We start from the raw sequence: 26194 nt of genomic DNA, 5'->3' as shown, positions 1-26194 counted from the left end.
GGCAGCCAGTCTGGGACCTGTTATTATCTGAACAGCAGGAGGTTCATACTAACAGGAAGGATGTTAAAAAAATGATGCGTAGCACAGTGCTGCATCATTAACACGCAATAATTCTCAACCATCGAGCCTTAACCCCTGTATGTGTTTCAACAAATGTGGGATGGTTATTCGTAGTGGATCAATCTGGCTGCTGTAGAGCTTTGGCTGGGGGTCAATGAAATCTCATTTAGATTAAATGTTGTCAAGCTGGCAAAAGCTTTACTCTAGTGAAGGACTCATTTCATTACCTGAAGTAGGTCAGACAGGCGGCCATATAGATAGTCTGCGATTTCTTATCTACCCTTTGAAACTCAAGTAACTGCTTTGGGTCATCACTGAGCTTTTTTTCATTGCACTACTTTTTATTTTTATAGAAGGGGCCATTTTGTCATGTGAAATAGACATCCAAGGTATATAGGCTTATTTGAAACTGCATACACTTACAATTGTAAAAATAAATAAATAAATAAATAAATAAATAATAATAATAATAATAATAATAATAATAATAATAATAATAATAATAATAATAATAAACTGCCATTGATCTGTATTTTCTTTCCTGAAAATGTACTCCAAAATGATTGATTTTATCTTGGAAAATGTATATAATTTCTATTTAATTGACATAAATATATAAAAGCTATATTCTCAGTGAACATAAACTTATCACATACACTGACCTCCTTTGAGTGCCGCTAAAGCAATAATAAGCACCAATAAGTCTTTTTTTTTTTTAAATTTGGTTTAGTTTGTTGTAAGTCAGTGTATAATAAATCCATAATGAAAATTACATGTTCAGAAATTATTTCCATACGTTTATATGTAGATATTGGTATATACCATTTTGAAAAATGATTGAGATATTTTAAGAAAATTATACCATCTTTTATTTGAATTCTGTTAATAATTAATAGAATGGAATGGGTTTAGGATCTTCTATTATACACTATCCTTTTTATTTTAATAATTCATGGGAATAGGTTTCCTAGGTGTTGTATCCCCTTACCTATCGGTACGTGACAAATACCTTTAACTTCTTCTATGGTGACATTTTTAAATAGACACTGTCCGATGCCAGTGTCTTCAGTGTTTTAGTCATGACCAGTGAATTAAAAAAATAATAATAATACCACGGGTTCTTTTTGTTTACTTTCAAGAAAATGTACATTTTATATGCGAAAAATGGCAAAATAACCCATGAACCCATGAAAATACTACAGTAGAACAGTAAGAAACACAAAATAGAAACAAGGGACCCTTCTGATCATATCAAATGTTAAAGCTGCACTGACCCAGTATTGGCTTACTTCATTTAGTTCAGAAAGTCATTTCTCAATCACATTTTCCTCTGTGGACTGAAGGCGCAAAAAACCTGCTGCTCCTGCTGGTCCTCGGAGTCTGATTGGTTTAGATGATCAGCGAGGTTTATAATATATTTTAATCTGTTAATACATCAGCCTTTATAAATATTCATAACATACTTATACTGTATATAATCAGGGATTCACATAACTTTTACCATTAAGATCTTACATGAGTACAAGCAGAAACTATTTGGTACACACCAAAGTAAGGGCATTTTTATTATCTATTATCACTATTATCTGGTCTTTGATTCTTTCAGCATCTATGCCCCATGCACTCGTTTTGCCACTCTTTAAAAATTGTTATTTTCTGTTTTGTAATATTGCAAACAAGTAGGAACATTTCTTTCCCATTTTTACTAATAAGCTCCCATGTGACAGGACAGCGAGTTAACTAGAATGTAGAACATTTCTTTTTTTATGAATGTTTTATGAAGATATGGTTCATTTTACTAGCACTCCTTTATGTACTATTTTAGTCTACATTTTGGCTTAAAATGTGTTAATTTAAACATTCTAACGTAGTATACTTGCTGAGTTACTGTACATTTCTGTACTTGCTGAGTTACTGTACATTTCTGTACTTGCTGAGTTACCGTACATTTCTGTACTTCCTGAGTTACTGTACATTTGTATAAAAAAAAGTGTTGAGATGGAAATGCAAGAAAATGTGATGACAAATGTATATCAAATTGACAAACTCTTTATCTTGCTTCTGACCGTGAGGGAGCCTTACTAAAGAAAAAAAAGGTGTGCTTAGCATTTTTTTTAAATTAATTTCTCTATTCAACAGAGGCTTGTGATTTATCCTTTGTATTATATTAATGATAATGTTAAAATATTACAACAACTCTTTGATTGGCTGCCATATCAAACAATAACAAAAACAAACAAATATAATTTGATTTGTTTTCATGAAAAAAAATGATGACATTTATGTTTTATTATTAAATAATTGAGCTTTCAGATGAATGCACACGGTTCATCTTATTTATTTATTTTATTATTTATACCAAAGAAAAAAATGACAAAATGAGAATCTTTCAGAATAGATTAATTTACTTCTAAAGCCAGTCCATAAGAAGGTGATAATTAGGTTTGTGGATTAAACTAGGCAATCAGGTCACTAACATAGAGGCTTGTTAAAAAATGTTCTTTACTCATTTATTTCAAATGTAATTACAGCATTAATCTTGTCTTTAAAATGAAATTATATATATATATATATATATATATATATATATATATATATATATATATATATATATATATATATATATATATATATATATGTGATGATGTGTATGTACCAAACGTCAATTTGGAGGCTTTAGGACCCTGGGGATAGCCACACACATTGTATGATGACAAGTGTAACAATTGCTTAATTGTATAGTTAATGGGCAAATGCTGATCAGATGCGAGTGATCAAGTTGGGGTTAAAAAGGTTTTAGTTGGTGTGTTCAGGGGAGAGGGTTGAAGTGGAGAGAGAGGAAAGAAACTGAACAGTGGAAAGGTGTGTCGGACAAAGAAAGAGTTTTCTGTTAACGAAACAAAGATACGGGTTCTGACAAAGAAGTGCTTGAATGTGATTTGGATTAGGTGATTTATGGAATTAATTTAAACAGGGGAACAGGCTTACCCTGCCCTGCATTAGATAGCACTACTATTAACCAATTTTGTTAGCGCCTAAAGAAGGGCTAGGTTTTGTTTTGTGTTTTTGTTTGTTGAAATATCAATTTGCTAATAAACGTACGCCACAGAATTTAAAGAGCACTTCCATTGTATCGTGTAATAATTAAAGAGACAGACACATGTTTGAAAGAACAACACAGACTCCGGCTGAAAAGGTCAGAATACATCACTATATATATATATATATATATATATATATATATATATATATATATATATATATATATTGTCAACACGATTTACAGATTTTCTGAATGTTATATTCTAAGAAAACATATATAATAAAGTTCAAACCATAAGGATATTGAGGACTAAAATGACATTAGTCACGTATAGGTACTCACTTTAATCAGACACATTTGAGTAGTCTGTGTGGTCCCCCATGAATCACACATGGGATCTGTAGGTGATCATTAACACATTGAATGGTGTTCACAGCGAGGCAGGCTGCACCCTGTAGAATTAAATTATATTTTTGTGGCAAAATAATTATAGAAACGTGCTATACTCAATCCAGAGACTATTATTATTATTATTATTATTATTATTATTATTATTATTATTATTATTATTATTATTATTATTATTATTATTAAACTTTTAACTTTTGAAGAAATTGTAATTAATATACTTAGACATTAATTATATGCTTGATGTCAATTATTATTAAAAAATACCTTTATAAAAATACCTATTTTTTTATTAAATAATAATCCAAACATAACACTACATTTAATGAAGGTGTGGAGAACAAAAGCTGAAAATATCTGAATGTTATCTTTAGTAGTTTCTGAGATATTATTGTTTTTGTAAAATGAATGCTGTTGATCTAATGTCACTGAGATGGGCAGAACAGTCAGGCCTGAGGTTTTCTCTCTCCTGTTTTCCCAAAGGTGTTTTTGACAAAGTTGTATATTGGGATTATAGACACCATTCTTTAAAGTGGCATACACCCAAAAATACTTTTTTTTAAGGATTGCTCTGAATGGACTGGTGGTGGGCTCTTATTTGACCCTGTAACTCTGTAACCACTGGTGCAAGGGGGTCTCTTTAGCTGTCCAATGGTCTTAGCTGTCTAGAGAGCCTACCCTCGAGCCTCTATGCCAGTGCAGCGCAGAACTGCATGCATTTTTGTTTATTTAAAGTAACATATACCCAAAAATATTTTTTTTAAGGATTGCTCTGAAATTGGGCATGCTACACTCAGGCTGCTACTCTGATCACAAAACAGGAGTATCTAGGTGCTACCCTTCCAGAGATACAGTCTAAAACTTAGCTTAAAAATCAATATTAGGGGAGTGCTCAGGTTAAGATTGACAACTTTCCATTTTTTCAAAATCGGACATTGTAAAATAATAACAATACTACTACTATTACGACTATGACTACTACTACTACTACTACTACTAATAATAATAATAATAATACATGTCCATTTCACGGGGGCACCTACTACAATTTAGTGTGGTAACTAGTTCTATTCATATAACAAGCTACCACACTGAACACAGCTTTTTTTCTGACAGTGATATACACTTATGCCATGAGAAATGTTGTATTCAAATATATCTGTATAAATTTAATTAAATATATGTTAACAATAAATATATTAGCAACTGACCTTGATTGTTTTTGTTCTTAAGGAACATAAAGCTGACAGACTATCACAGAACCAGAGGGCTTGCTACACAAAGAAAGCACTGCTTCCTTCTTTGTTTGCTGCTAGCAACATCTTTACAGCGATTTGCTGAAAATAATTGAATGGCAGCATATATTAAATTATATACTATAATTATACTAAATTATATAAATTAAAAGCTGAAATTGCTCGTCGTAGTGACGTCAATTTGTCCAGCTCTTCTGTTGTTTTTGCAACAGCAGTTGATTATTAAAAGCACAGCAGTCTGTCACAGATTTGCACCACTGGCACAGAGCCGGACAGCAAGTTTAAAAACTGGACTGTCCGGACTAAAACCTGACAGTTGGCAACCCTAGTTCAGAAAGCTGCTACAGAGAAACCAAACAAGTTACAACCCTGAGCCTCTAAATATATTATCTAGACATACATATGTTATAAACCATCCCTGAGTTTCCAAATCTGCCTCTGGTCGAGGAGTCATAAAATATATTGTTTTCTATGGAAAACTACAGTTAGGCCTTGAGGACTATGTAAACAAATCACTTTTTGGTTATTTCTCACTCCTGTAACTCAGCGACCCCTGTGAGTTTTTCACTGTGGGTGGTCTTGTTATATTCCCAAGGGTCTTAGCTAACCAAAGATACCACACACAAGTTTTTTTTTGTTTTTTTTTTAACAGCAAAATGTTATAATGGGATTTCTCGTAGTCAGTGACATTGCTGTAGAACAGAAGCATCTAGAAACTCCATTCAAAGTGTTATCAGAATAGCATGATCCATAATAGGCAGATGTTTAGAAAAAAGAGACAAAAATTACTTTTCACTGTATGAAAATAAGACCATCTATACCAGGCTGTCTGAATGTCCTATAAAGGTGGAAATGGGGCACATGGCATCAGGGGCACATGTAGGTAATATGTCTAGAGGTGGCTTGTGGCTTTTTTGGTTGCTGTACAGTAGCTATCTGAACATGCCCCTAATATTGATTTTTAAGATTTTTCAGTTTTAGGCTGTATCTCTGGAAGAGTAGCACATAGATACTCCATTCAAAGTGTTTTGTGATCAGAGTAGCAGCCTGAGTGTAGCATACCCAAATTCAGAGCAGTTCTTTAAAAAAATATTTTTTGGTGTATGTCACTTTAAGGACATACTTTTATAATGGTGTCTATAATACCAATGTACAACTTTGTCAAAAACATCTTTGGTTCTGCCCATCTCAGTGACATCAGCGACATTTATACAAATAAGATAAACAGCATTTATTTTACATAAACAATAAAATCTTAAACTACAAAAGGTAAAATTCAGATATTTTCAGCTTTTGTTCAGTGTACACTTATGTTTGGAATTATTATTTAATAATAATAAAAAAAAAAAAAACACAAGGTATTTTTAATAATAACTGACATCAAGCATATATGTAGGGCTTCTAGTTTTCGGTTTTTATTTTTCATCTCTCTCCGTCCCTTTAAACATTAATTAATAGTTGTTAAGCCTTAACTGAACACCAGATTGTTTAAATTAGCAACTCACTACTAGTAACTAACGCAGTGGAAATTAATAAGCTGAATTTGGCGATTAGAGCCAGAAAGAAATGCAGTTTCAAATAGAATCAGATGAGATCAGTGCACTTGTTTGTTAACTCAGTCAAGATATGAGGGTAAAAAGAAACAACTTCCTTTGGTAATTAGTGTTTGATTAAGAAAGCGAATCAGCTCAAAATACATTTAAAGTGACATCACGTGATCAAAAATAAAACCTGAAAACTAGAAGCCCTACATATATGTAAGAGCAGTTTATAAGATAATAATATTGAGTATAACTCGTTTCTGTAATTACTTTGCCAAAAAATTATAATGTAATTGTAGAGGGTGGAGCCTGTCTCGCTGTGAATACCATTCAATGCATTAATGATCACATACGGAAACCTTGTGTGGCTCATGGGGGACCACAGACTATTCTAATGTGTCTTGATTACGCCTATGGAATGCACTGATTACAGTCAAATCAGATGTCTTTACATGCACTTGAAGCACTGTTTAGGCAAAGAATAGCTTCAGACTGCGTTGTTTAAGATTCATTGATCATGATGCATGGCATCCTGTTTAGGAATATATTTATATGAAACAAAACTTAGCAGTTACATATTTATACAGGTAATGCAAGTGTATGTTTGTACTTCCGTTGGGTTCTTTTAACCATGATATCACATGCATAATAATATTATGAAATTACCATACGGTAGTTATTAACCATTGTTATGGTAGGGGTAGGAATTGGATAACAAAGGGTTAGCTGAACCCTGTTTTGAAAACAAGCTTACTCACTCCTTCACCATTTATGGACCTGTACTTATCTTTTAAAATATTCTTATGTTAACCTTTCCTAAAGGCAGAAGGAAGTCAAAACATTAAGAGATACTTAGCTTAATTATCAGTTTCTTCAAAGGAAGCATTGTGTGACCCAGGCTAGCCAGCTGCCTGTGCCTGCGTACTTACTGCAGGAGCCAAGGCCTCTGGCTGCCTAATTGCTTGCACCTAATTTGAGATAAAATAATTTGTCTAACCAGGCTGTCATCTATAATTCATGGCCACTTATGAGTGTAATTTATTGAGATCTCACCTGTGGCCCTACCTCTCACAGTCAGATGGAACTCACTGAAAAGATATTTGACTGTATCCAAAATTAAAATGTGTTTGCATCAAATCTGGATAAAGAAAACTAACTAAATAAATACATTGTTATATTTTAGCCATAATTTCTGGTTAGTTACAATAGTAAATTGATCATTATTTTCTTAAACATTGGCAAATGGCACACGAAGATGTATACTTATATTTGTATATTATTTTTCTTACAAATGTCTTAATTGCAATAGCACATCATAATGACTTGTGTTTATACCTAATTTAATTATCAAAGTAAACCTTTAAAATAAAAGCATTTAAATATGGCCCAGGAAATAATAAAATGTGTTTGCACATAATGTAATAGAACAGAAGTGTATGCCATCCTGTGCTCTTTCTGACAAAATGAATATTGTGTTTTACACATTTGTACTGTTTCATTTGATTTCTTTCTTTACATCAGAGGTAATTTGCCTGTTCTGAAATATGCATGAATCGCGGTTGCTAAAGTGGATTGTCTGGCTGCTGCTTATTAAAAAGCAGCATTAAGGGGATTTTGTTTGATCCTAACATGTACTATGTAGTCAAATAAAAAGGAGTCATTACAAAGTCAGGTCTGAAATTTGGCCTACTCATGATACCACAATGAAACCAAACATTTGCATTTTGCTGAAGTTCAACCTTGGGGTCATATTGAGAACACAGAGTTCACGTTTGTTTCACAAAGATTTGAGTTTAACACCTGTCAAAATAATAATTCTTAGACTCACACTGGCTCCTTTGTTCAAACTTGTATTGCTGTGTATTTCTAAAATCAGTATTTTTCACAAAACAATCTGTTCATTATCCAGCATTTGGATCTTTCACAAAAACATGAACTCACGTTTCCGCAACCATCTTCTGTTCCTTTTGCAATCACCCCATATAGACTACGATTGCTTAGTGAATCATACTGAGGGATGAGGAATATCCACAAGCACCACAGTATCCTTAGCCAACAAATCCCTGCTCCTGTCGAGCAGCAAGCTGTTCATATATTGCACAGTTGTAATTTGTATTCTTTTACTTGTTGTGTCCCTATACACCTTTCATTGTTTTTGTTCATATTCTTTAAACATTCTTGTTTGTAGAGCTAAACAAACCCATGTTCAGAGAGCCAATACACTGATCCCTATGTTACTCTGGCATACTGCAGTTTTGATTGTAACATTTATGTAAAAAAAAAAGTATTAATTATTTTCTGCACAAGACACCTCTATTCTGTGTTAGTTTAGTTAACTTTCACTGCTCTTCCAAACAGAGCCGGCCTTAGTCTGTGTGGGCCCTAGACACCCCCACATATTATATAAATAAAACGTTAGGCAACTGCTCAAGTAGGCAAGCCATACTACATGTGTGCTGTCAATTAAATGATCTACTTACAAAAACCACATGTAACATTTCACATTTGGATACTGCATATTCAGCTGCGGTTTTGGGTGATCTTTAATTTTTGCTGTGTAAATTACACTAAAACAATATGCCCAACAAAACATCATGACGTTTTTTTCTGAATATTCTAGCCAAGAAGTAGCTTTATTTTATACCACGCTGCAATTATGAGTGTAATAGTAGCCTACTCACTGTAAGAAAAGTCTCCAGTAAAACTTTAAAAGACGATGCTGCACCGTCCTGCGCTGTATCTTGGTTTTCTTCGGTGGAATGTAAAGAGACAGGCTATTGATTAGCCTATCAGACAGCTAACCCTTAGATGTTGCATTTTTTAAAATAAATTTCTTATGATCAAGTACATACATGAGGAAATACATCCACTTTGTCAGTCAGAAAGTGCAAATGTGATAACATTACATTGGTGAGCAGAAATCAGTATTTTGGAGATATGCATTGTGAAGTGTCTGCATCAAATTCATTTGCTTCCTGAAGCAGATTTTTATTGGGCGGTTTGTCTAGATTCAGCAGCAGAGCTCCTTGTTGCCGCTTGACTTGAATTTCTTTATATTTTTTATTTTACAATGGCCCGGCTACTTGCGAGGGGCTGACATAATACTCGCGAGACTGTTTCCACTCTGAAGACGTCATACAATTTGTGATGTGCGCCGGGCCCCCTTAGGTGTGGGGTCCTAGGCCTTTGCCTTGCCCCAAGGTTGGCCCTCCTTCCAAAGCAAGTCAGGTAGCTGAAACCAAATTGGGACTCTTCATCTCTCAAATGAGATTATCAGTTCACCTTATTATATACCATGTCAGGGGAGCTATGTCTTAATAAACCCTAGGTAGGAAGTCAGGCTTGATTTCTGCTGAGAATTAAGCTTTGATATTGAGAGAAGGAAATCTGAGTGCTTGAAATATATATTAAGGGAAGATTAAAATGTCAAGAAGAACTATTGACCTTAAATAAACACTGGATAATAAATACATATGATAATAATATCATACTTAATATGATACATACCATCTCCTGATAAGAGAAATACATATTGGAAATTATTTTAAAGTATTAAATAGTAAACAGACATTATGAACATAAATACTTTGTTCAGGTCGAACAGTAACTTTATTAATTTCAGTTTCTTTTTTAAATTCCTGTATACTATATATAAAATTGTTTTTTAAACTAATTGAAACAATTAGCAAACAAATTCTGAACCATATATCAGCTTTGTATAATACTTTCCACTCGGTTAAAGAGCCAGTATCACGTCCATATAAGGTAAACAATACCTGGTAAATGTGTTGGACCTTGCAATGCTGTTTCCTATCTCCCTAGATCACTTCAAATAGCTTTCAGTATTTTTCAGCTTTATGAACTGTTTGGGAACCTCTGAAGCTTGGTGGTGTGTTTACATGTTTAGCTGCAGTCTCACAATCTTCATTCTTTTTGGTGAGGTTGTAGCAGGTGTACCCTGATAAAAGGCAGTATATGCACATTTGCACTTGAGAATTCCTCTGTTCCAGACAGCAGCTGCTAAGGTTGCTAGGATACGGTCTGCCTGGTGTCACATGTAGTGGTCTATTGGTTTTAGACATGTTTAATTTTTTTAATTTAAGACACCATTAAACCATAATTTTTACATTTTCATAAAATACCTGCTGCAACGGTAACCAAGAACGCTCTGGTTGTGAGCTGAGATCAGAACCAGTGTTCTTTTCTCTAACAAACATGATTTAAAGAACTTTAGAATATTACTAGTAATTTTAGAAAAAAAAGCAAACCCGAGTCATTCTCCACTGATAAGGTATTTGAATGACAGGTTACTTCTAGTCCTGTGAGCAAGTAAATCTTAATTACTGCAATGTTTGCACTTTGATGGCTGGAATTGTATTTCTGGGATGTAAATAAAAAAATGCATTAAGGATTCGCACAGGTAACACAACAAGGAGGCAGAAAAATGTTTTCAGGTAAGGTCGAATTATTTATAATTTAAAAATAATGCATGTATTACTATTATACTGAATCGTTAATAGCTTCACCTGGATGGGGCCTAAAGAGTAACTTAGTATTTGTCTGAAATATTAGAGTTATCGTAACTAATGTATTCTTCCTGTTGAGTCACAGTTCACTCTGCATCTTGTTTCACATCATAGTGACTCATTAAAATTAAACACCGCCGTGGCCTGAATATAGTCCTTAGAATCATGTCTAACTTGCAAGTGTATCTGAAATGCACCAGAAAGAAAGACCACATAGAACAAATGTGGTTATACTTATATCCATTAGGGGTATAGTGTTGCAGGGAACAGGTTCATGGTTACATTATGGTATACCAGCCATTTTTCTACATATCATCTTTATATCATCCTTTACTCAAACCCCACTGTAGGTACCATATTACTTTGAATTACCACCGCCCCTGAATTAGTGCTACATGCAAATTTTTTTATTTGTAATAGACGCCACCCTCGAATAAATGCCGTTCTCAGTAATAAAACATGTAAAAAAAAAAAAATAAAATCCCTACCAAACAGGGAAAAAAATGCTCTTAATAAAGAAATGCATACAAAAAAAAATGAATATAGTTTAAATACATTTAGTAATGCAGGGGCTATGTGAGTATTACTGGTATTTAAGTTTCTTAAATGCATTTTTGTTTTGGGTGTATGCACAATATTTTGGCTAATAAGGGAAGTTGCAGAATCCTGATCCAGACAGGATGTTCGGAGCGTGGGGATGTGTGGTGTTTTGGAGTGTCAATCAGAAGCTACTGTAGCTCTTGCTGTAGAGTTGCTGTTTAGGAGATCACGGAATCAACTCATCTTCCTCACTGAAGCCCTGCCTGGACCAAGACCATGAGTGTTTAGTTGTCTTTCTAGTTAAGAAAGAAACACATTGTTATTAAAGAGTTTAGCCCTGCGACCCTTAGAAACTGTTGTAAGAAAATAAAGGGGTAATTGAAACCATGGCATGGTTTAGATGCAGATTAGAAACTCAAAATTTTCTCTCCATTGTCGTTGGAATGTGATGTAGCACTTAAAAGGGGGGATAAATCACCTTCTCACACTAAAAGGCTATGCAAAGTGACCAAAAGTCAATTTTTTGTATGGAAACAAGTCCAAACGCTGTACCATATGTTTACAACATTTTAGCAGTAAAGATCCCATTTGTGACGTAGCCTCGTAGTTCTACTTATGTGATAGTGCCCGTCAATGAAAGCTCTACTGTGAGGGTATGCATGCCGAGCCAAAGGCTGAAGAAAAGGATTTTTCCCAGTATTCTTAAAAAAAAAAAAACACTAGATTTGTCTTTAACTTTTAATAATTGATCAGTTACCCTTCCACCTAGAAAAGTTTTAGAAAAATAGTCCCAAAAATGTTCATAAAGGATCACATACATAATTAAAGAAAAAAAAAAAAAAAAAAAAACAAAGACAAATAACGTTTTACTTTGCAGAGTTGTTTGTAGTTTATCGGGACAATTGCAAATATCTGAATCGAGAAATATTACTACATTGTGTCTTGGTTTGCGTGACAAAAAGGTGAGACTTATTATTGATATAATTGACAGCAGTATTGTAATAGTATAGATACAAAGTTCTGATTTGGGATACTAATAATATTTTTTTAGCAAAATGAGCCAGTATGACAGAATGAAGTCAGACACTAGAGTATCATTAGAAAGATGTCAGGGAACAAGTTCAAACAGCAGCAGGTACCCTGCTAATCCTCTCTGGGGATCTCAGTAAGCAAGTGCATGGATTATTACATTCATCTTTTAACTGTAGACAAATCATTCTTTGCTGCCAGTATTGATTCTGATGTGAGTGATAATGAAGTATTTTGTCATTTTGGCATGCTTTAAATAGCAGTTTGAAAAAAAGGTCACTATCACTTTAAATGTATGTGCGTTTTTTTCTACTTTTTCTACTGGCAGTTTCTTTACAGCTCTGGGAGATGTTATGTTAAACAAAACCTTGCATTGATGAAATGTACAAAAGCTAGTCATGTCAATGTGATATTTATCACCCACGATGAAAAATAAATTAGTGTGAAAATAAGGTCATGGATCATTCCAGGTTGCATTAGGTGTCAAAGAAAATCAATGTCAGAACACTTTTTTTTTTTTCATGGCTGCAAACTGGAGTGTGGAAATACTTGGGCCTCAGGGTTATACACTTGCATGTAAACTGTCCCTTTTTACACTTTATTATTTGGTGTTATGACACTGTTTTTACAGCATTGGCACTGGCTCGTAAGTAAAGGGAACAGTTCAATCTATCTTGCCTTTGGCAATAAATTTTAGCTGTGAAACATTTGCAATGTCAGTTTTAAAGAGGTCTTCTGCAATAGATAGCCACAAGGATTTGAACTGAATGTCTTAAGTGCAGCCTTAAGAAACTAGGGGAAAAAAGAATTCCCAACAATATTCATTTTTTTATTCACAAGAACAAAAAAAAGCCAAAAATAATAATAATCGAATAAATCCTGACTGTTCTCAAATGTTTGCTTTAGTAGATTCCTGGTTATTCCACATATGTGGTCGTCATATTTACTGTTGCTAAAAGCTGGCAGGTATAAAGTACAATCATAGTACAATGCCAAACCTTTTGACAATTTACTAATTTTTGCCGTTATCTCAAAATAAGCAATCTTATTAATTTATTTTATGGCTGTAAATTTGATGGTAGTTGATAATGGCACATATCATAATCTTGATACACAAGCCTTTTTGACTGTGCTACACTGATTTCTAACATCTGAGACACTATTTTTCAAATGTGTCAGACAAAACCCTAAAGGCTCAAAAGGCCATATGTCATTTATTGCAGCAAGTTTTTGTTTACTGTGTTTTCTTTGTTATACATAAACTATGTAATCAATACTGAATCACATGGCATGTTCTTTATATATATATTTGAAGTTTTTTTTTAATCAATGTTGGCAAAATGTTACACTACATTCTGAACTGTGATGGTGTTATTTTTAAATGTTATTGTTAATAACACACAACTGTTTTCTGCACTTTTAGTATTTACTAACATAATATGGTCTAGATTCCTAAAGCTATTTACTCCAAATCATCATTAACTGCTATTTCATACAAGTGAAAATGCACCCTTCCGGAACAGAATGTTTCAGATTCCTTTCTAAACGATTCCGGAACGCAAGTGTAAACACCACAACAGTGGAACACGGAGGGTGTGCTTTGGGAGTATGGACCAGCCTAAATAACTATACATGTGTCCCTTTAAACACATTAACATATGCTGTGTGCCTGTAGTTGATTTGTTTCGTTTTTTAACTTTTAACTATGCTGTAAACTATTATTATTATTATTTTAGTTAGGGGATTTGGCCCAATAAGAGGTAAAACAATTGACTTGTTGAAAAATAAAATCTTGTGCCAAAAAGAATTGTCCTCAGGTGATGGTCTTGATAGTGCATCCATGTGTTCCTGTCACCTAGGGTTGTCATAAATAGAATACTAATGGGACAGTAATAGTAATTATCACAGCTTTAATGGGAGATGAAGAATCACAGTTCTTTCTTTTTTTTTTTGTCAATGCCAAATAACACCATGGGCTTTTTTTTTTTTTTTTTTTTTTTCCCAGTAACAACATCACATGTCAATTAGACAGAACGGTTCTGTGCCAACCTCACTGGGATTAATATGGAGCGAAGTGTTTAGGAGAGCACAGTAAAAGTTGTTTTTTAAATGTATTTCACAACATTTGTGCCAGGTCAACAAAAGTATTTACATCATGAATTGAAACATGGTAGGCAGGGTTTTAAAAGCCTTTGCAGAAATAATGAACTTGCTTATGGCTATGATCATTGAATTTAATTGTACATCCTATTTATTTATGAATATTTTTTACTGTATTTATTCCCCAATTTAAATTGATTGAATGACGTTCAAATTAAAATCCTTTGAATCCTTAATTATTCCAAGTGGTTGATCATAGTACTTTATGGGCCCAATATAATAAAACTTCGTTTTTTATTGGTTTTAAACATGTTTGATTTGCATTGTGGCTTAAGCTGTATTGTAGTTTTCCATACGGTTTAATTTGTGTGAGCAAAACTGGCAATATAATGCATATTGATGTTCCCAAATGGCTACATGCTAATTAAATGTGAGACCCATCATTGAACGTCTAAAACAAAGAACTGCCGGACAGCTTAGAAGGCAGGGAAATTAACTTCTAAATAAGGTTCAACAAAACAGCACACAAATCCGTATATACTATACACATGTATGTCTAGACTAAAACTAGAACGAAAATTAAGAAGCATGACAAAATCAATGCAAAATGTTAAATATTGATGGTCAAATTGAAAATGTTGAATAGTTTTCATCGCTTGTCTAACTTTGTATAATTTGCAGAATAACTATTTAACTGTAGCTGTAAAGTTAACATAGGAGAGCCTTTGTTATCATTGAGTGTGAAATAGAATTGATCTGGAAATCGGAAAATTCCAATGACTAATGTGCATCGTCAAATGATGCCGGGGGAAAACAAGTTGCTAAATTGATATATTCCTGCTATGGTTTGAATTTCATTTGCTCTCAAAAATCACACAATTTGATACAAGCTGCAAGTATGAGAAGCTACATTTTGCAGGCTCCGAGATCTCTGTCTGTGTCACCAACCCCTACAGTTGATAAGACCCAGAGTTTATAGAGCGATCAGAGTGACGGGGAACCAGCTAGAAAGAGATTCAGGTTTTTGTCGAAGAAACTTGTAAATCCAGTGACACCTGCTGCAAGCTCCTGCGATCACGAGCTGGACTTGTATGAACAGTACGTTCAGCAAGGAATTTTTTTTTTGGCTCTGTAATCCACTTCTGGGGAGACCTTACCATTGGCAAGCACAACAGGAAGAGATCAATGTTTTAATGCAGCGTGTTCTTGAAGATAGATAGGAGTCAAACAGTCTCATGGACAAACATTTTTGCATTGGATACTATGCAGAACTAGAATTCTCAATTTCATGTATCATTTTTGACAATCTTTATAATAATGGATAATATTTTTGCTTGTTGCCAGCTAACAGTGTCAAGGGAGACCATGAGGGATTCACATGATTTATGTTTCACGGTTGCAAAGTCATGTTTTTAAGTTGATTAAAAGTAATAAAAACATAGGACTAGAATAAGACAAAAAAAAAACACAGATCTTAATACTGTCACTCTAAATTTAAAAACCAGATTTTTGGTGAAATTAATTTCACTGTAGTGTTATTGTATGTAACAGTATTATTAAGTGGATCACATTATTTAGTACACATACAGTAAGTTACAACTGCTAGTTACTTGATTTTTAGTTGATGAAATTTAGTGAATGCTGAACCAGAAAATAATACATTTCAGCTGACCTTTGTATAACCTAGGGATCAAAATACATGGACCTCTATGGAGTAAGTTACTATCCATTTAATGATGTTGTTTTACTTAATAACAAGGATTGCTAAGGATACTTGCTAGGACACAATGTAATGACATCAACGCTGTTCTGCATAGATGATATCTCAATGGGGAAACATTTCCTCTTTGCAACAGTCAGATAAGGAGATTCTGCAGACAAAGGAAAGTGGTTAAAACATACGTTTATGTTGCTTGAAAGAAAATGCAAGATTATAATACGTTGCTGCCTGATATAAGAATAATAATGTGTAAATGTACCCAACAAATAAAAAAAAACAATTTTCAACAAATGTCTATAATGATTGTAGCAAAATAGTTTTATTCTGCTATTCCAGGATATGATAAATGCTGTGATACATGTGTTTATTGAATGCACAATATGAGCGATGGAGCAGTGTTATTAACAGCTGAACCAGAAAAGGGTTACATATTTACAATTAATTAAATATTGGTTCCAAACATGCTTAGTTAGGTGCCAAGTTAGCTGGAAACGTGAGAACCTAAAGTGCCATCTCCTGTGTTGCAACATATAAAACCAAATTTGGTGACAGCTGTTGAGTCTATGATGAGAACCATCATTTCTAGACCAAGAAGTGCAGAGTTTTTTTTTTTTTTTAATATAAAACATTTGTGTGTTGAGCAACCCAATCAACTAAGATATTTTTTTTTTTTTGTATTATTTCTCACAACTTTTTGTTTTGTATCTAATGACCAGATTGCATGTTGTAAATCAAACAGACTACTTCTCTGCTGTAAATGGCTAAAGAAAGCTCATTTTTAAAACCACTACATATCCTGTCAAAAGTGTAATGAGCAAATCAATAACCTACTGATTGTTCGCTTGCTTGTTCTATATATATAATATATATATATATATATATATATATATATATATATATATATATATATATATATATATATATATAATGTTGCTTATGTTAATGCAAATAGAGAAAAGGTCAATATTCTAGCAGCACTTGGGACAGTGATACTTTGCTGTTTTCTTTAGGTCTGCATTTCTCAAATTACTCGAATTGAAGACTTATGGCCTTCTCTCATTCAATTTGCCTTACATTCAAGAAACCCCACACTGTCAATGTGGTATTTTTTGTTTATGTTTAAGTGGATCCCTGTTTTTTACCTCAACAGGACAGGTTAAATTATAGTTAATATCTATTTTCATTTAAATAACGTCATGGTTAATAAACAGTTAGTAAATAATGCTACACTAAAATGTATTGACATTTTATCTTTATCCTTTAAAAATTGTTTCCTGTGGTAAAATGTACACAAACTTAACGTGTAACATTACATGTAATATTTTATTTTCCATCTATCTTATTTAAAATTTCTAAGTACATTAAAATAAATACATATTCAAAAGCCATATACTGTATCAATGTCCAGAGAGCACGGTTTTCAAAAGGGGCAAGACTTTTTCCAAAGAGTTAAGGCTTAATGTACCCAAGAAATGCTATACAATACACAAAATTAATGAAAATGTGTGTGTCTTTCTGTCTGTTTGTGACGTCTTGCTTCTAAGAGAACACCCCTCAGGAAGCAAGCGAAGTGTTCTCTTTGCTGAAGTGTTCTTTAAGATAGAGTTGACCACCAGACACAATATGAATCAATAAATAATTCAATATTTATTACTTGTCATGATGCATGTGCATCAACATATGAAATGAGCAGAATAAGTAAGAGAAAAGCAATAGGCAAGTGTATGTTAATAAACTAATAAAGTAAATGTCAGACTAAATTAACACAGAACCCCTACACACGTTAAAAAATGCAGCAGCTCTACATTAATTATGACTACCTGTACAGGAGCAATATTCAAGACTTGCCAAACATTATTTAACAGAATGGTGAAGCAACTCACCAAAACGAAATACACCAAATTGCTCGGCGACTTGTGTCCCTGATTCAAGTTTTTTTTCAGGAGCTCAAACAATTTCCATCTTTTTGTAGCAAGAGAAACAACGGTGCATTTTGCTGTTTGTTTACATACCATTTTATAATGATGAGGTGTACTCGTGGAAATCAGTATACAAAACGAGGCAATGATGTGATGGTGGTTTACATTGATTGGTGTATCTTGTGGTACAACAATCGATGTGTCTCAAGACAGTCTCGCCATGACAAGTTTGATGATGATGAGTTATCACGCTACAAAATATTACAGTATCAGTTGTAAATGAATTGCTGGTGGTGCCAAAAAGGTGTTCTTTTAAGCAAAGTTCCTGTTCCTTTAGGCCACAAGGGTGTTCTCTTAGGTGAAGTATTCCTATACGCGGAGACTGCTGTATCTGTAAATATTCCCTTTACACTTTACAGCAAGCTCAAGTACATTAATGTTAACTCTTCAGAACTCCCCAACTCCCAGAGGAGTGCAGTTAGTCAGAGATAATTCATCCCTACCTAAATACTAGCCAAAACTCTGCATGGAAACATTGATTTACTTTCTAGACCATTTAGACCCGAATGGCTAAGAAAAGCTAAAGTACTCTTTTTGTTTTTAGTCTTTCGGCCCAAATCGACTAGCAGTTCTCGTCATTTTTGTGCTTTACGTTCTTGATACTGTCAGGATCTTCTTTTGTAGATATGAATCCAGTGAAATGTAAAAAATGTCTGTAAGGGTGACTTTGAAGCAGACAACAAGAATTGGCTTGGGGATATTATTAGTACAAAGCACTAGCAACAACAACAACAAAAAGAATAAATACAGTGCAGTAAGACCTGATATTAAATAGAGTAAGACCTGCTGTTAAGTGATTTAGGACCAATTTTGTTGAAAAAGGATAGCACATTAAGCATGGTGATATAGGAAGCTGTAGGAAATCCTACAGTACCAAAAAAGTGCTTATTTACAAACCTTTCATCTTTTGAATAGGTCTCTTTAATTGCAGCTTGTTATCCCTTTCGTTCTTTGTCTCCAATCTCAGTTTTGTTAACAATGATGTCCCATATTTGCCTGTCAAAGGGGTTTCAAATTATGCATGTAAATGATCTTTGTTTGGTTTGTGTCTGAGCTGCCATCTATTGTCAGTGTATTCATGGTACCCATAACCCGACTATTGAGCATCCTGTTTTATATTTCTTGGTCTGAAAACGAATTTTGGAAGAGCATACTTGAAACTCAGGGCATTAGAAATAGTATTTTCCTAGCTCAATTGTTCAAGCTAGGTATACAGCACCATACAAAATGATCTAATGTTATCTTCTGTCTTTCTATAATGCAATGCAATACTATTTACAGACAACATGTACTTTATATATCAACATTTAGATGAGTAAGTGAACATTAAGTTGTGTGATCAATTAGATATTGTATTAACTGTGCTAAATTGAAAGAACTCACACATAAACTAAGTTGTATTTTGCTGTCTAATTACAGAATATTTGAGTAGGCATGTGTCGGAGAAAGAATGAATCTTGGTTATAAATCTCCCTCACAACCTGTGAGGGTTCTATATAAAGGGAACAATGTGCTCCGAACTGGATGGTTTGGCAATTCATTCCAAAGAAAGGTGGAAGTTGGCCATCTAGAAAGGGGGCGGAACCACAGTACACCAAGTGATAGCCCCAGACGGTGGCGATGTGGCAGTCGCGGATTGGAGGAAAAGCGATTGCACTCACTAACCAAGGGGACATGGCTGAAGGTACAAAAGGGGATGTGACAAAGCAAACTTGTTATGGTTGCGAAAGAACCACTGAAGGACCGATGATATGTTTTTTTGATGCCCAAATATAAGCGATAATTTTCTTTTGATATATGAAAGTCTTGGGTTTCTGATAATATTAGTCCCATGTTATGCCCTTTATTGTAACAATGTTTTTTTTTATTATTATTTATTTCTTTTATTTTTTAATTTAGTCGTCGCCAATGGTTTTTAACCTGATTTTCTCCCCAGTTTGGAATGTCCAGTTATTGTTTGTATCCCGATTCACTGCTGCAACCCCCTGGCGACTCGGGAAACAGAGGCTGAAACACACGTCCTTCAAAATTTGTTCTTGCCAGTCCGTCGTTTTTCGCACTGCAGATCTACAGCAAAGCAATTAGACCTATAATGCCGGAGGACACCACAGATCTGAATGGCTCCACGGCAAACCTGCAGCGCTCTATCAGCCACAGGGGTCGCTGGTGCGTGTTGAACCATGGATTTCCCTGCTGTGACCTAATCCCTCCCTACCGTGGCGGCGTTCAGCCAATTGTGCTTCTGCACTCCAAGTGGAGCGCCTTTACTGGATGCGCCACTCGGGAGCTCCAATTCTTATTTTTATATAAACATTTGTGCTGGCTTTAAATAGCCCATTGTGATCCATTTACATTATCAGGTAGCCTGATACAATGTTTCTCCTCCATCTGAACCACACCATTGATGCTGAGAAGGGATCCTTAACGACAGCATCTGTTTTAAGCAGATCACAGTTCACTGAGCCGGCACATCGGTTAATTGTGGAGTGTCTGAAATAACTCATTCTTTTGGTCTCGTGCTGATATGTAATTGTTGGTCTTTACCCCAGGTGCCAGGGCTAACCCCTGATAATTAGCCTCTTGTGAGAACATGAACACATTTAATGAAATATTAACAAGACCATCACCTTTTTTTCTTTTGCTGGCCACATTTTAATTACACGGTGGGCCTACAGATTTGCATTGCTGGAAGCCAGATCACAAGTGATGAATATAATTTCACGATTTTCCTTTGATTTTGTATTTTATTTATTTGTATTTAGATTATGAAACATTATCTTAGCATCTGCTCTCCCTGTTGTTTCACTCCTTTATTGTAATGGTATACCTATAAGTCTATTGCAGTACATTGTTGGCTTAAATAACATGATGCATAAGTCTCTGATGCATAAAACAGGTCTTTCTTTGGTTATCACTTCCCAGAACAAATTTGTTTTGCAACCTTTGTGGGATTTATGAAATCGTTTTAGAATCAAAAGGTATTCCTTTTTACAAGCATATGTTTAATGGAAACAGTCCATTATATAACATAGCTAGGGTTTTTAGTTTTTTCTGTTTATATTTTTGATCACATGATGTCCTTTTAAAGGTATTTTGAGCTGACTCAGTTTCTTAATTAAACTCTTGGAAAAGTTTTGATTGTGAAACAACATAATTTGTGTTTTTCCTTGCATAACTTGAATGAGACTATAATTCAGTTTCATTGATATTGTAAAAAAAAAAAGGCAGCTCCTTGTTTGTAATTCAAACCAAACACAAAAAGCAAGTGAAATTAAATTGATTTTCCCCAATTTCAAATCTTAACTTGTTGCAAAACATTTTATAACCTATTTTGTTAATAACAGTTTTCTCTTAATTACAATCTAATTAAATCTTTTTAACTCAAATCGCTTTTTGTGTTCGGTAGAATCACAGAATCATAGCCTCATTCAAGTTACGGGAGAAAAAACAAAGATCTTGTTCCACAATCAACACTTCTCATACAGTTTAATTAAGAAACGGAGTCAGCTCAAAATGTAAAGGGACCTCACATGATTAAATATAAAAAAAAAAGAAAACTAACAGCCTCAAACAGCCCTGGAGCTCTGGAAACAACCTTTTTTTGTTTTTGAAAATCTGAAAAATTAAAAAAATTTACATTTTGTAATTGTATATAGGAATATGGAACACTGCATTCATGTTGGAGAAATGTGAGGAAATGCAGAAAATAATTACTAATATTTTAATTTAATATAGGTAGCCCTACTGGGGTTTTGTCTTAAAAGCCAACATATCGTGCAGCGATCTAGTAACAACATGAAGAATGTATAGATATAAGCACAGGCAGAGGCTACTTTTCTCAGAAAAGTGTTAATTTCTGTCTTCTACACAAGGTCAGTACAATGGGACCCCTTAACAGATACAGTAAATGGCTATTAAAGTGCCTGCTAACAGAAATAGCTCAGAGATTATACTGATCAGTTGTATCGAATTTTGTCATTTCTTTCAGAATAAAGAACAAGTTTTGGTATTTTGAATTCGGTACATCGGAAACTTTCTCAGCTACTTGCAAGAAGCTCCATGAATTTTTGGAAGTTGAGGTAAATACATTTGATTATACTATAGAATAAACAAACTTAAATGCTAAATGGTAAAATACATATTGTTATAATTTGTACATCTATGATCATGTAGTGTAATATTTTTTTATATATGGACAACAATAACAAGTGCAGGCAACAGTAACATGCTTGCTGACCAGCTATGAAGAGTCCACCGTCCGGATGTAAGCTACCTCCAGCATTTTAAAGTGAAGATTTTAAGGTGAGTTGATTAATGCCTAATTAGATAACTAGCCGTTCAATATAAGGTCTCTTACTTATTGAAAGAAAGAAATTAAACATATCTTTGCTCTCTGGTGGTATTTCTGTAAAGCTTCAAATGCTAAGAAACTGCCTTTTTGTACATTTCTCTTTTATTTTTATTTACTGTAAATAGTGAGTCTAAACTTTCCTGAAAATGATTTGCCATACCGAACAACCTCAAATCATTTGAATTAATAATTAATATAATTAGGGCTTCTGATTTTCGGGGCTTTATCCCCAGCTTTATCCTTTATTTCTACTCTCCTTTAAGAATTCAGTTGATACCTGTTAAGCCATTTGTGTATCTCAATCAGAACTGATAAATGTGTTAATAGTCGTATTGATTTACAGGTTGTTGTTTTTTTTTTTTTTTCTTTCTTTCTGTGAAACAACTAAATGGGCTTTCAATTGGCCAATCCCTAATTTTTTATTTAAAGCAGAACTTACAAACGAGATCAAAACTCGTTAATAAGCAAATAATCTTTATTAAAGCTGTAATGAAAAAATAGTATTTTATGTTGGACACACTTTATTACAATCATTCTGCATGACTGTATTTACATTAATAAAGAGGAGTCGCTTCTGCTTTGAAATGAAAAAGTAAGATTTACAGTTTAAAAGCCCATTTAGTTGTTTCATAGATCTGATTGAGATACACAAAAGGCTTAAAGGGCATCAATTTAATTTTGGAAAAGCAGAGGAAAACCGAACCGAAAATCATATAATTTAACATATAATGCATCTAAAATCTGAATGCTAAAATATAAAAAGCTCAACATGACAGATGTGTGAACAGCACATTTTAGCATGCAGCACTTATGACCTTGAGAACCATACTCAAAAACGTTTTAATTAATCCAGCTCAAAGTGTCCATACTAAAGTAGCGTTTCATGTTTAGTCAGGCTTAATGCATACAACCATTATTAATATAGTTTGGTTACAGTTCCTAGCAGCGCAATGGTCTGTGGGATTTAATATAATAGTATCCCACCATGCACTGTCTGTTTACAACCTTGCAAATATGAAGGGCCTTGCACACAGAAGACATAGCGCTTGTTACCATGAACGTTATGTATTTGTTTCTTAAAAACACAAGGTACATTTTATCATAATGTGTGCATTTCGTTTTCGAACAAACTTTCGAAGTTCTTCTTAACCGATTTCATTGCTTCAGATATCAATGTGCCTTAATTTCGTCATCTGATCACGTTGCTCTATGATTCATCAATTTTACAACAAACAGTATTGGTAGTCATTCTCAACTCCTACAGGCGCCTGTTCTGAGCACTGTAGTTGTAATGTCCACGCACCAAAACATCAGAAAGCATTTTGGGGTATTGGAGGATGCACAAAAAATGTTTAGTATTACAGTGTCCACATTTCTGACAAACCACACTACCTGATGCGATCTAATTAGAACCGTACTCGAGACTACCCTGAGGTGGACTTGAGTCCGGTACTCGAGTACAGTATTAAACGCTGCATAGTGTAGATGCTAACCATATTTAGCACTTTTAAGACAGTTTAAAGGCAACTAATTATTGTTTAAAGGCATAGTGTGTACAGGGCCTTAGAAGAAGGATAGATTTTACTGAAAGGCCATGTCTGTTTGTTAGTTTTATGGTAGAATATAAAATAAATGTAATTTCAACAACATCACCCTATTTTTATTTAGGTTTTTCAGAAGCTGAAATATTATCTTAAAAGTAACAGTCTATTACGTAAAAATAGCAACCAAAAAAAACAAAAAAACAAAAAAACACCACCACCAAATCCATGCACACTGTGGACTTTTCCAATTCTTATGTGCTGCGAGAATAAATAATTTATCTCAAAAGCATTGTTTTTATTCAGTTCAGATTTTTATTCTGCCATTTTAAATAACTTGATATTTGTATAGTTAATTGAACAGTAAAATAATGTAAAGTATCGAAGATAAGAAATAAATATTTCGTCTTGTTACACATGCCTTAGGAATGAATTTTAATTATGGTAGTGCTACCCTTATAAAACTTCACAACAGTACATTTGATCATCATTATAAGCAGCTTGTTTATAGTGACCTCCTGAACCTTTGGCTTTGAAGCGTAAGGAAGATATTCTAAAGCTGGGGTAACACTCTCGTGGTAAAGTAAATTATTTAATTCGGGGAGACAGGGATCAAACCACTGACGGTCAGGTTCGACAGAGAACTCAATGACTATATGGCATGCATTGAGTCCTACATCTTTCTCTTACTGCTTATCACTTACAGTATATTACTAAGCCATTAAAATAGATTTAAAAATGTAATCATGATTTGTTTAATTCTTTGCATTACACCCCCCCCCCCCCCCCCCCCCCCCCCCCCCCATAAGTACAGTACAATACACTATCCTTCAACAAGTATGTTGGCAGGTGTTGAAGTCCCAATACATGTTGGAAGGGAGTGCAGAAATGTGAAAGCAAGTTCCAACAGCCATTAGAAATTATTTTCTTTAACTTGATTTGTCAGCAGCAGACTCTTATGGGTAGTAAACAACTTGTGAGTGATGTCTTTCAAACTACATTTTGGTTCCATGTCAATCTAAAGACAAATTTGGCGAAAAACAAAATAATAATAATTATAATAATAATAATAATAATAATAATAAAACAGTAGAAAATATACCATTATATGGAATTCTGAATCTTGGGAAACATTTTAAATGTATGAATGGTTAAGGAAACCCAAATAATAATTCTTCCCCAGTCTACCTTTTATTTTGTACCAAGTGTAGGCAAGCAAATTATTTTAACAGTTTTATATAAAGGGATAATTATTAAATGAAACCACTGCATAAAGGCTCAATTTTACAAGTCTTGAAACCATATAGCTGGGCACTGAGGAATACTCAGATAATTAACTCGTTGAACTACCTGCTGTGTTTTCTATTGAGTGATAATAGAATCCGGCCCCATCCCATCTTCATTACACTATAACTCGTTTAAATAACAGTAAGTGCAGGAGACCTCAGACCCCCATTAATTATCAGCAGGGGTATTCCAAAGGTATTAGATTGCATATTTATTATTTCTTTAAACTGTAACATAGTTAAATATGAATCAAGATAAGGATGCCATAAATTAGGAAGGTTTCAGAAGCTGCGGGTCGTGGCTTGTAGAGGACCTCCTCCTGTTTTGACATTTCTTACTTGTCATAGATCAAATTATTTAAATTTAGGCTGTAAATTATAAGGAATAAATGTTTCTTGGTGGGAATTCCCTATGGTAATTTGACTTTTATTGCTACTGCTGCTTGACAGTCTGCAAGAGATATAATATGCATACAAATAAGGTTAAAAATATGTACCATCTAATTATCCAACCAATAAATTCTACTTGAGGACAGTGGGAGGCCTGATACCCAGCGTGTGTTTGATTCGTTGAGACCTGCAGTGTATTTACATAAGATTATTTTTAATTATGAAATTAATTTCTTTCTGTTTGACACATCATCATAATATATGTAAAAATGCACAATTAATACGTACAATTAGATGAACTGCCTAGGAAATTTGAATGCTTTCATTAAAAGTGAAAGAAGAGTGCTATGAATGGCCAATAGGTCTGTCAGTTCTAAATAAAGATCTGCAACCTATTGTCAGATCAGTATGACAGGGTTGTCAT

At 33.9% G+C, this 26194-nt stretch overlaps 1 protein-coding gene across 1 annotated transcript in view; it reads left to right on the top strand.

Moving 5' to 3' along the window:
• The window catches only part of dgkb (diacylglycerol kinase, beta), a 141197-nt gene that overhangs the window by 84703 nt on the left and 30300 nt on the right, over positions 1-26194 (top strand). The window contains exon 21 of the mRNA XM_041248955.1: positions 22191-22281. Within this exon, the coding sequence (XP_041104889.1) occupies positions 22191-22281 (91 nt within the window). The remainder of the gene's footprint in view (positions 1-22190; positions 22282-26194) is intronic.

The sequence above is a fragment of the Polyodon spathula genome, chromosome 4 (assembly GCF_017654505.1).
Source record: "Polyodon spathula isolate WHYD16114869_AA chromosome 4, ASM1765450v1, whole genome shotgun sequence".
NCBI classification, from domain to species: Eukaryota; Metazoa; Chordata; class Actinopteri; order Acipenseriformes; family Polyodontidae; genus Polyodon; species Polyodon spathula.
This window is presented reverse-complemented; position numbering and strand designations above follow the sequence as displayed.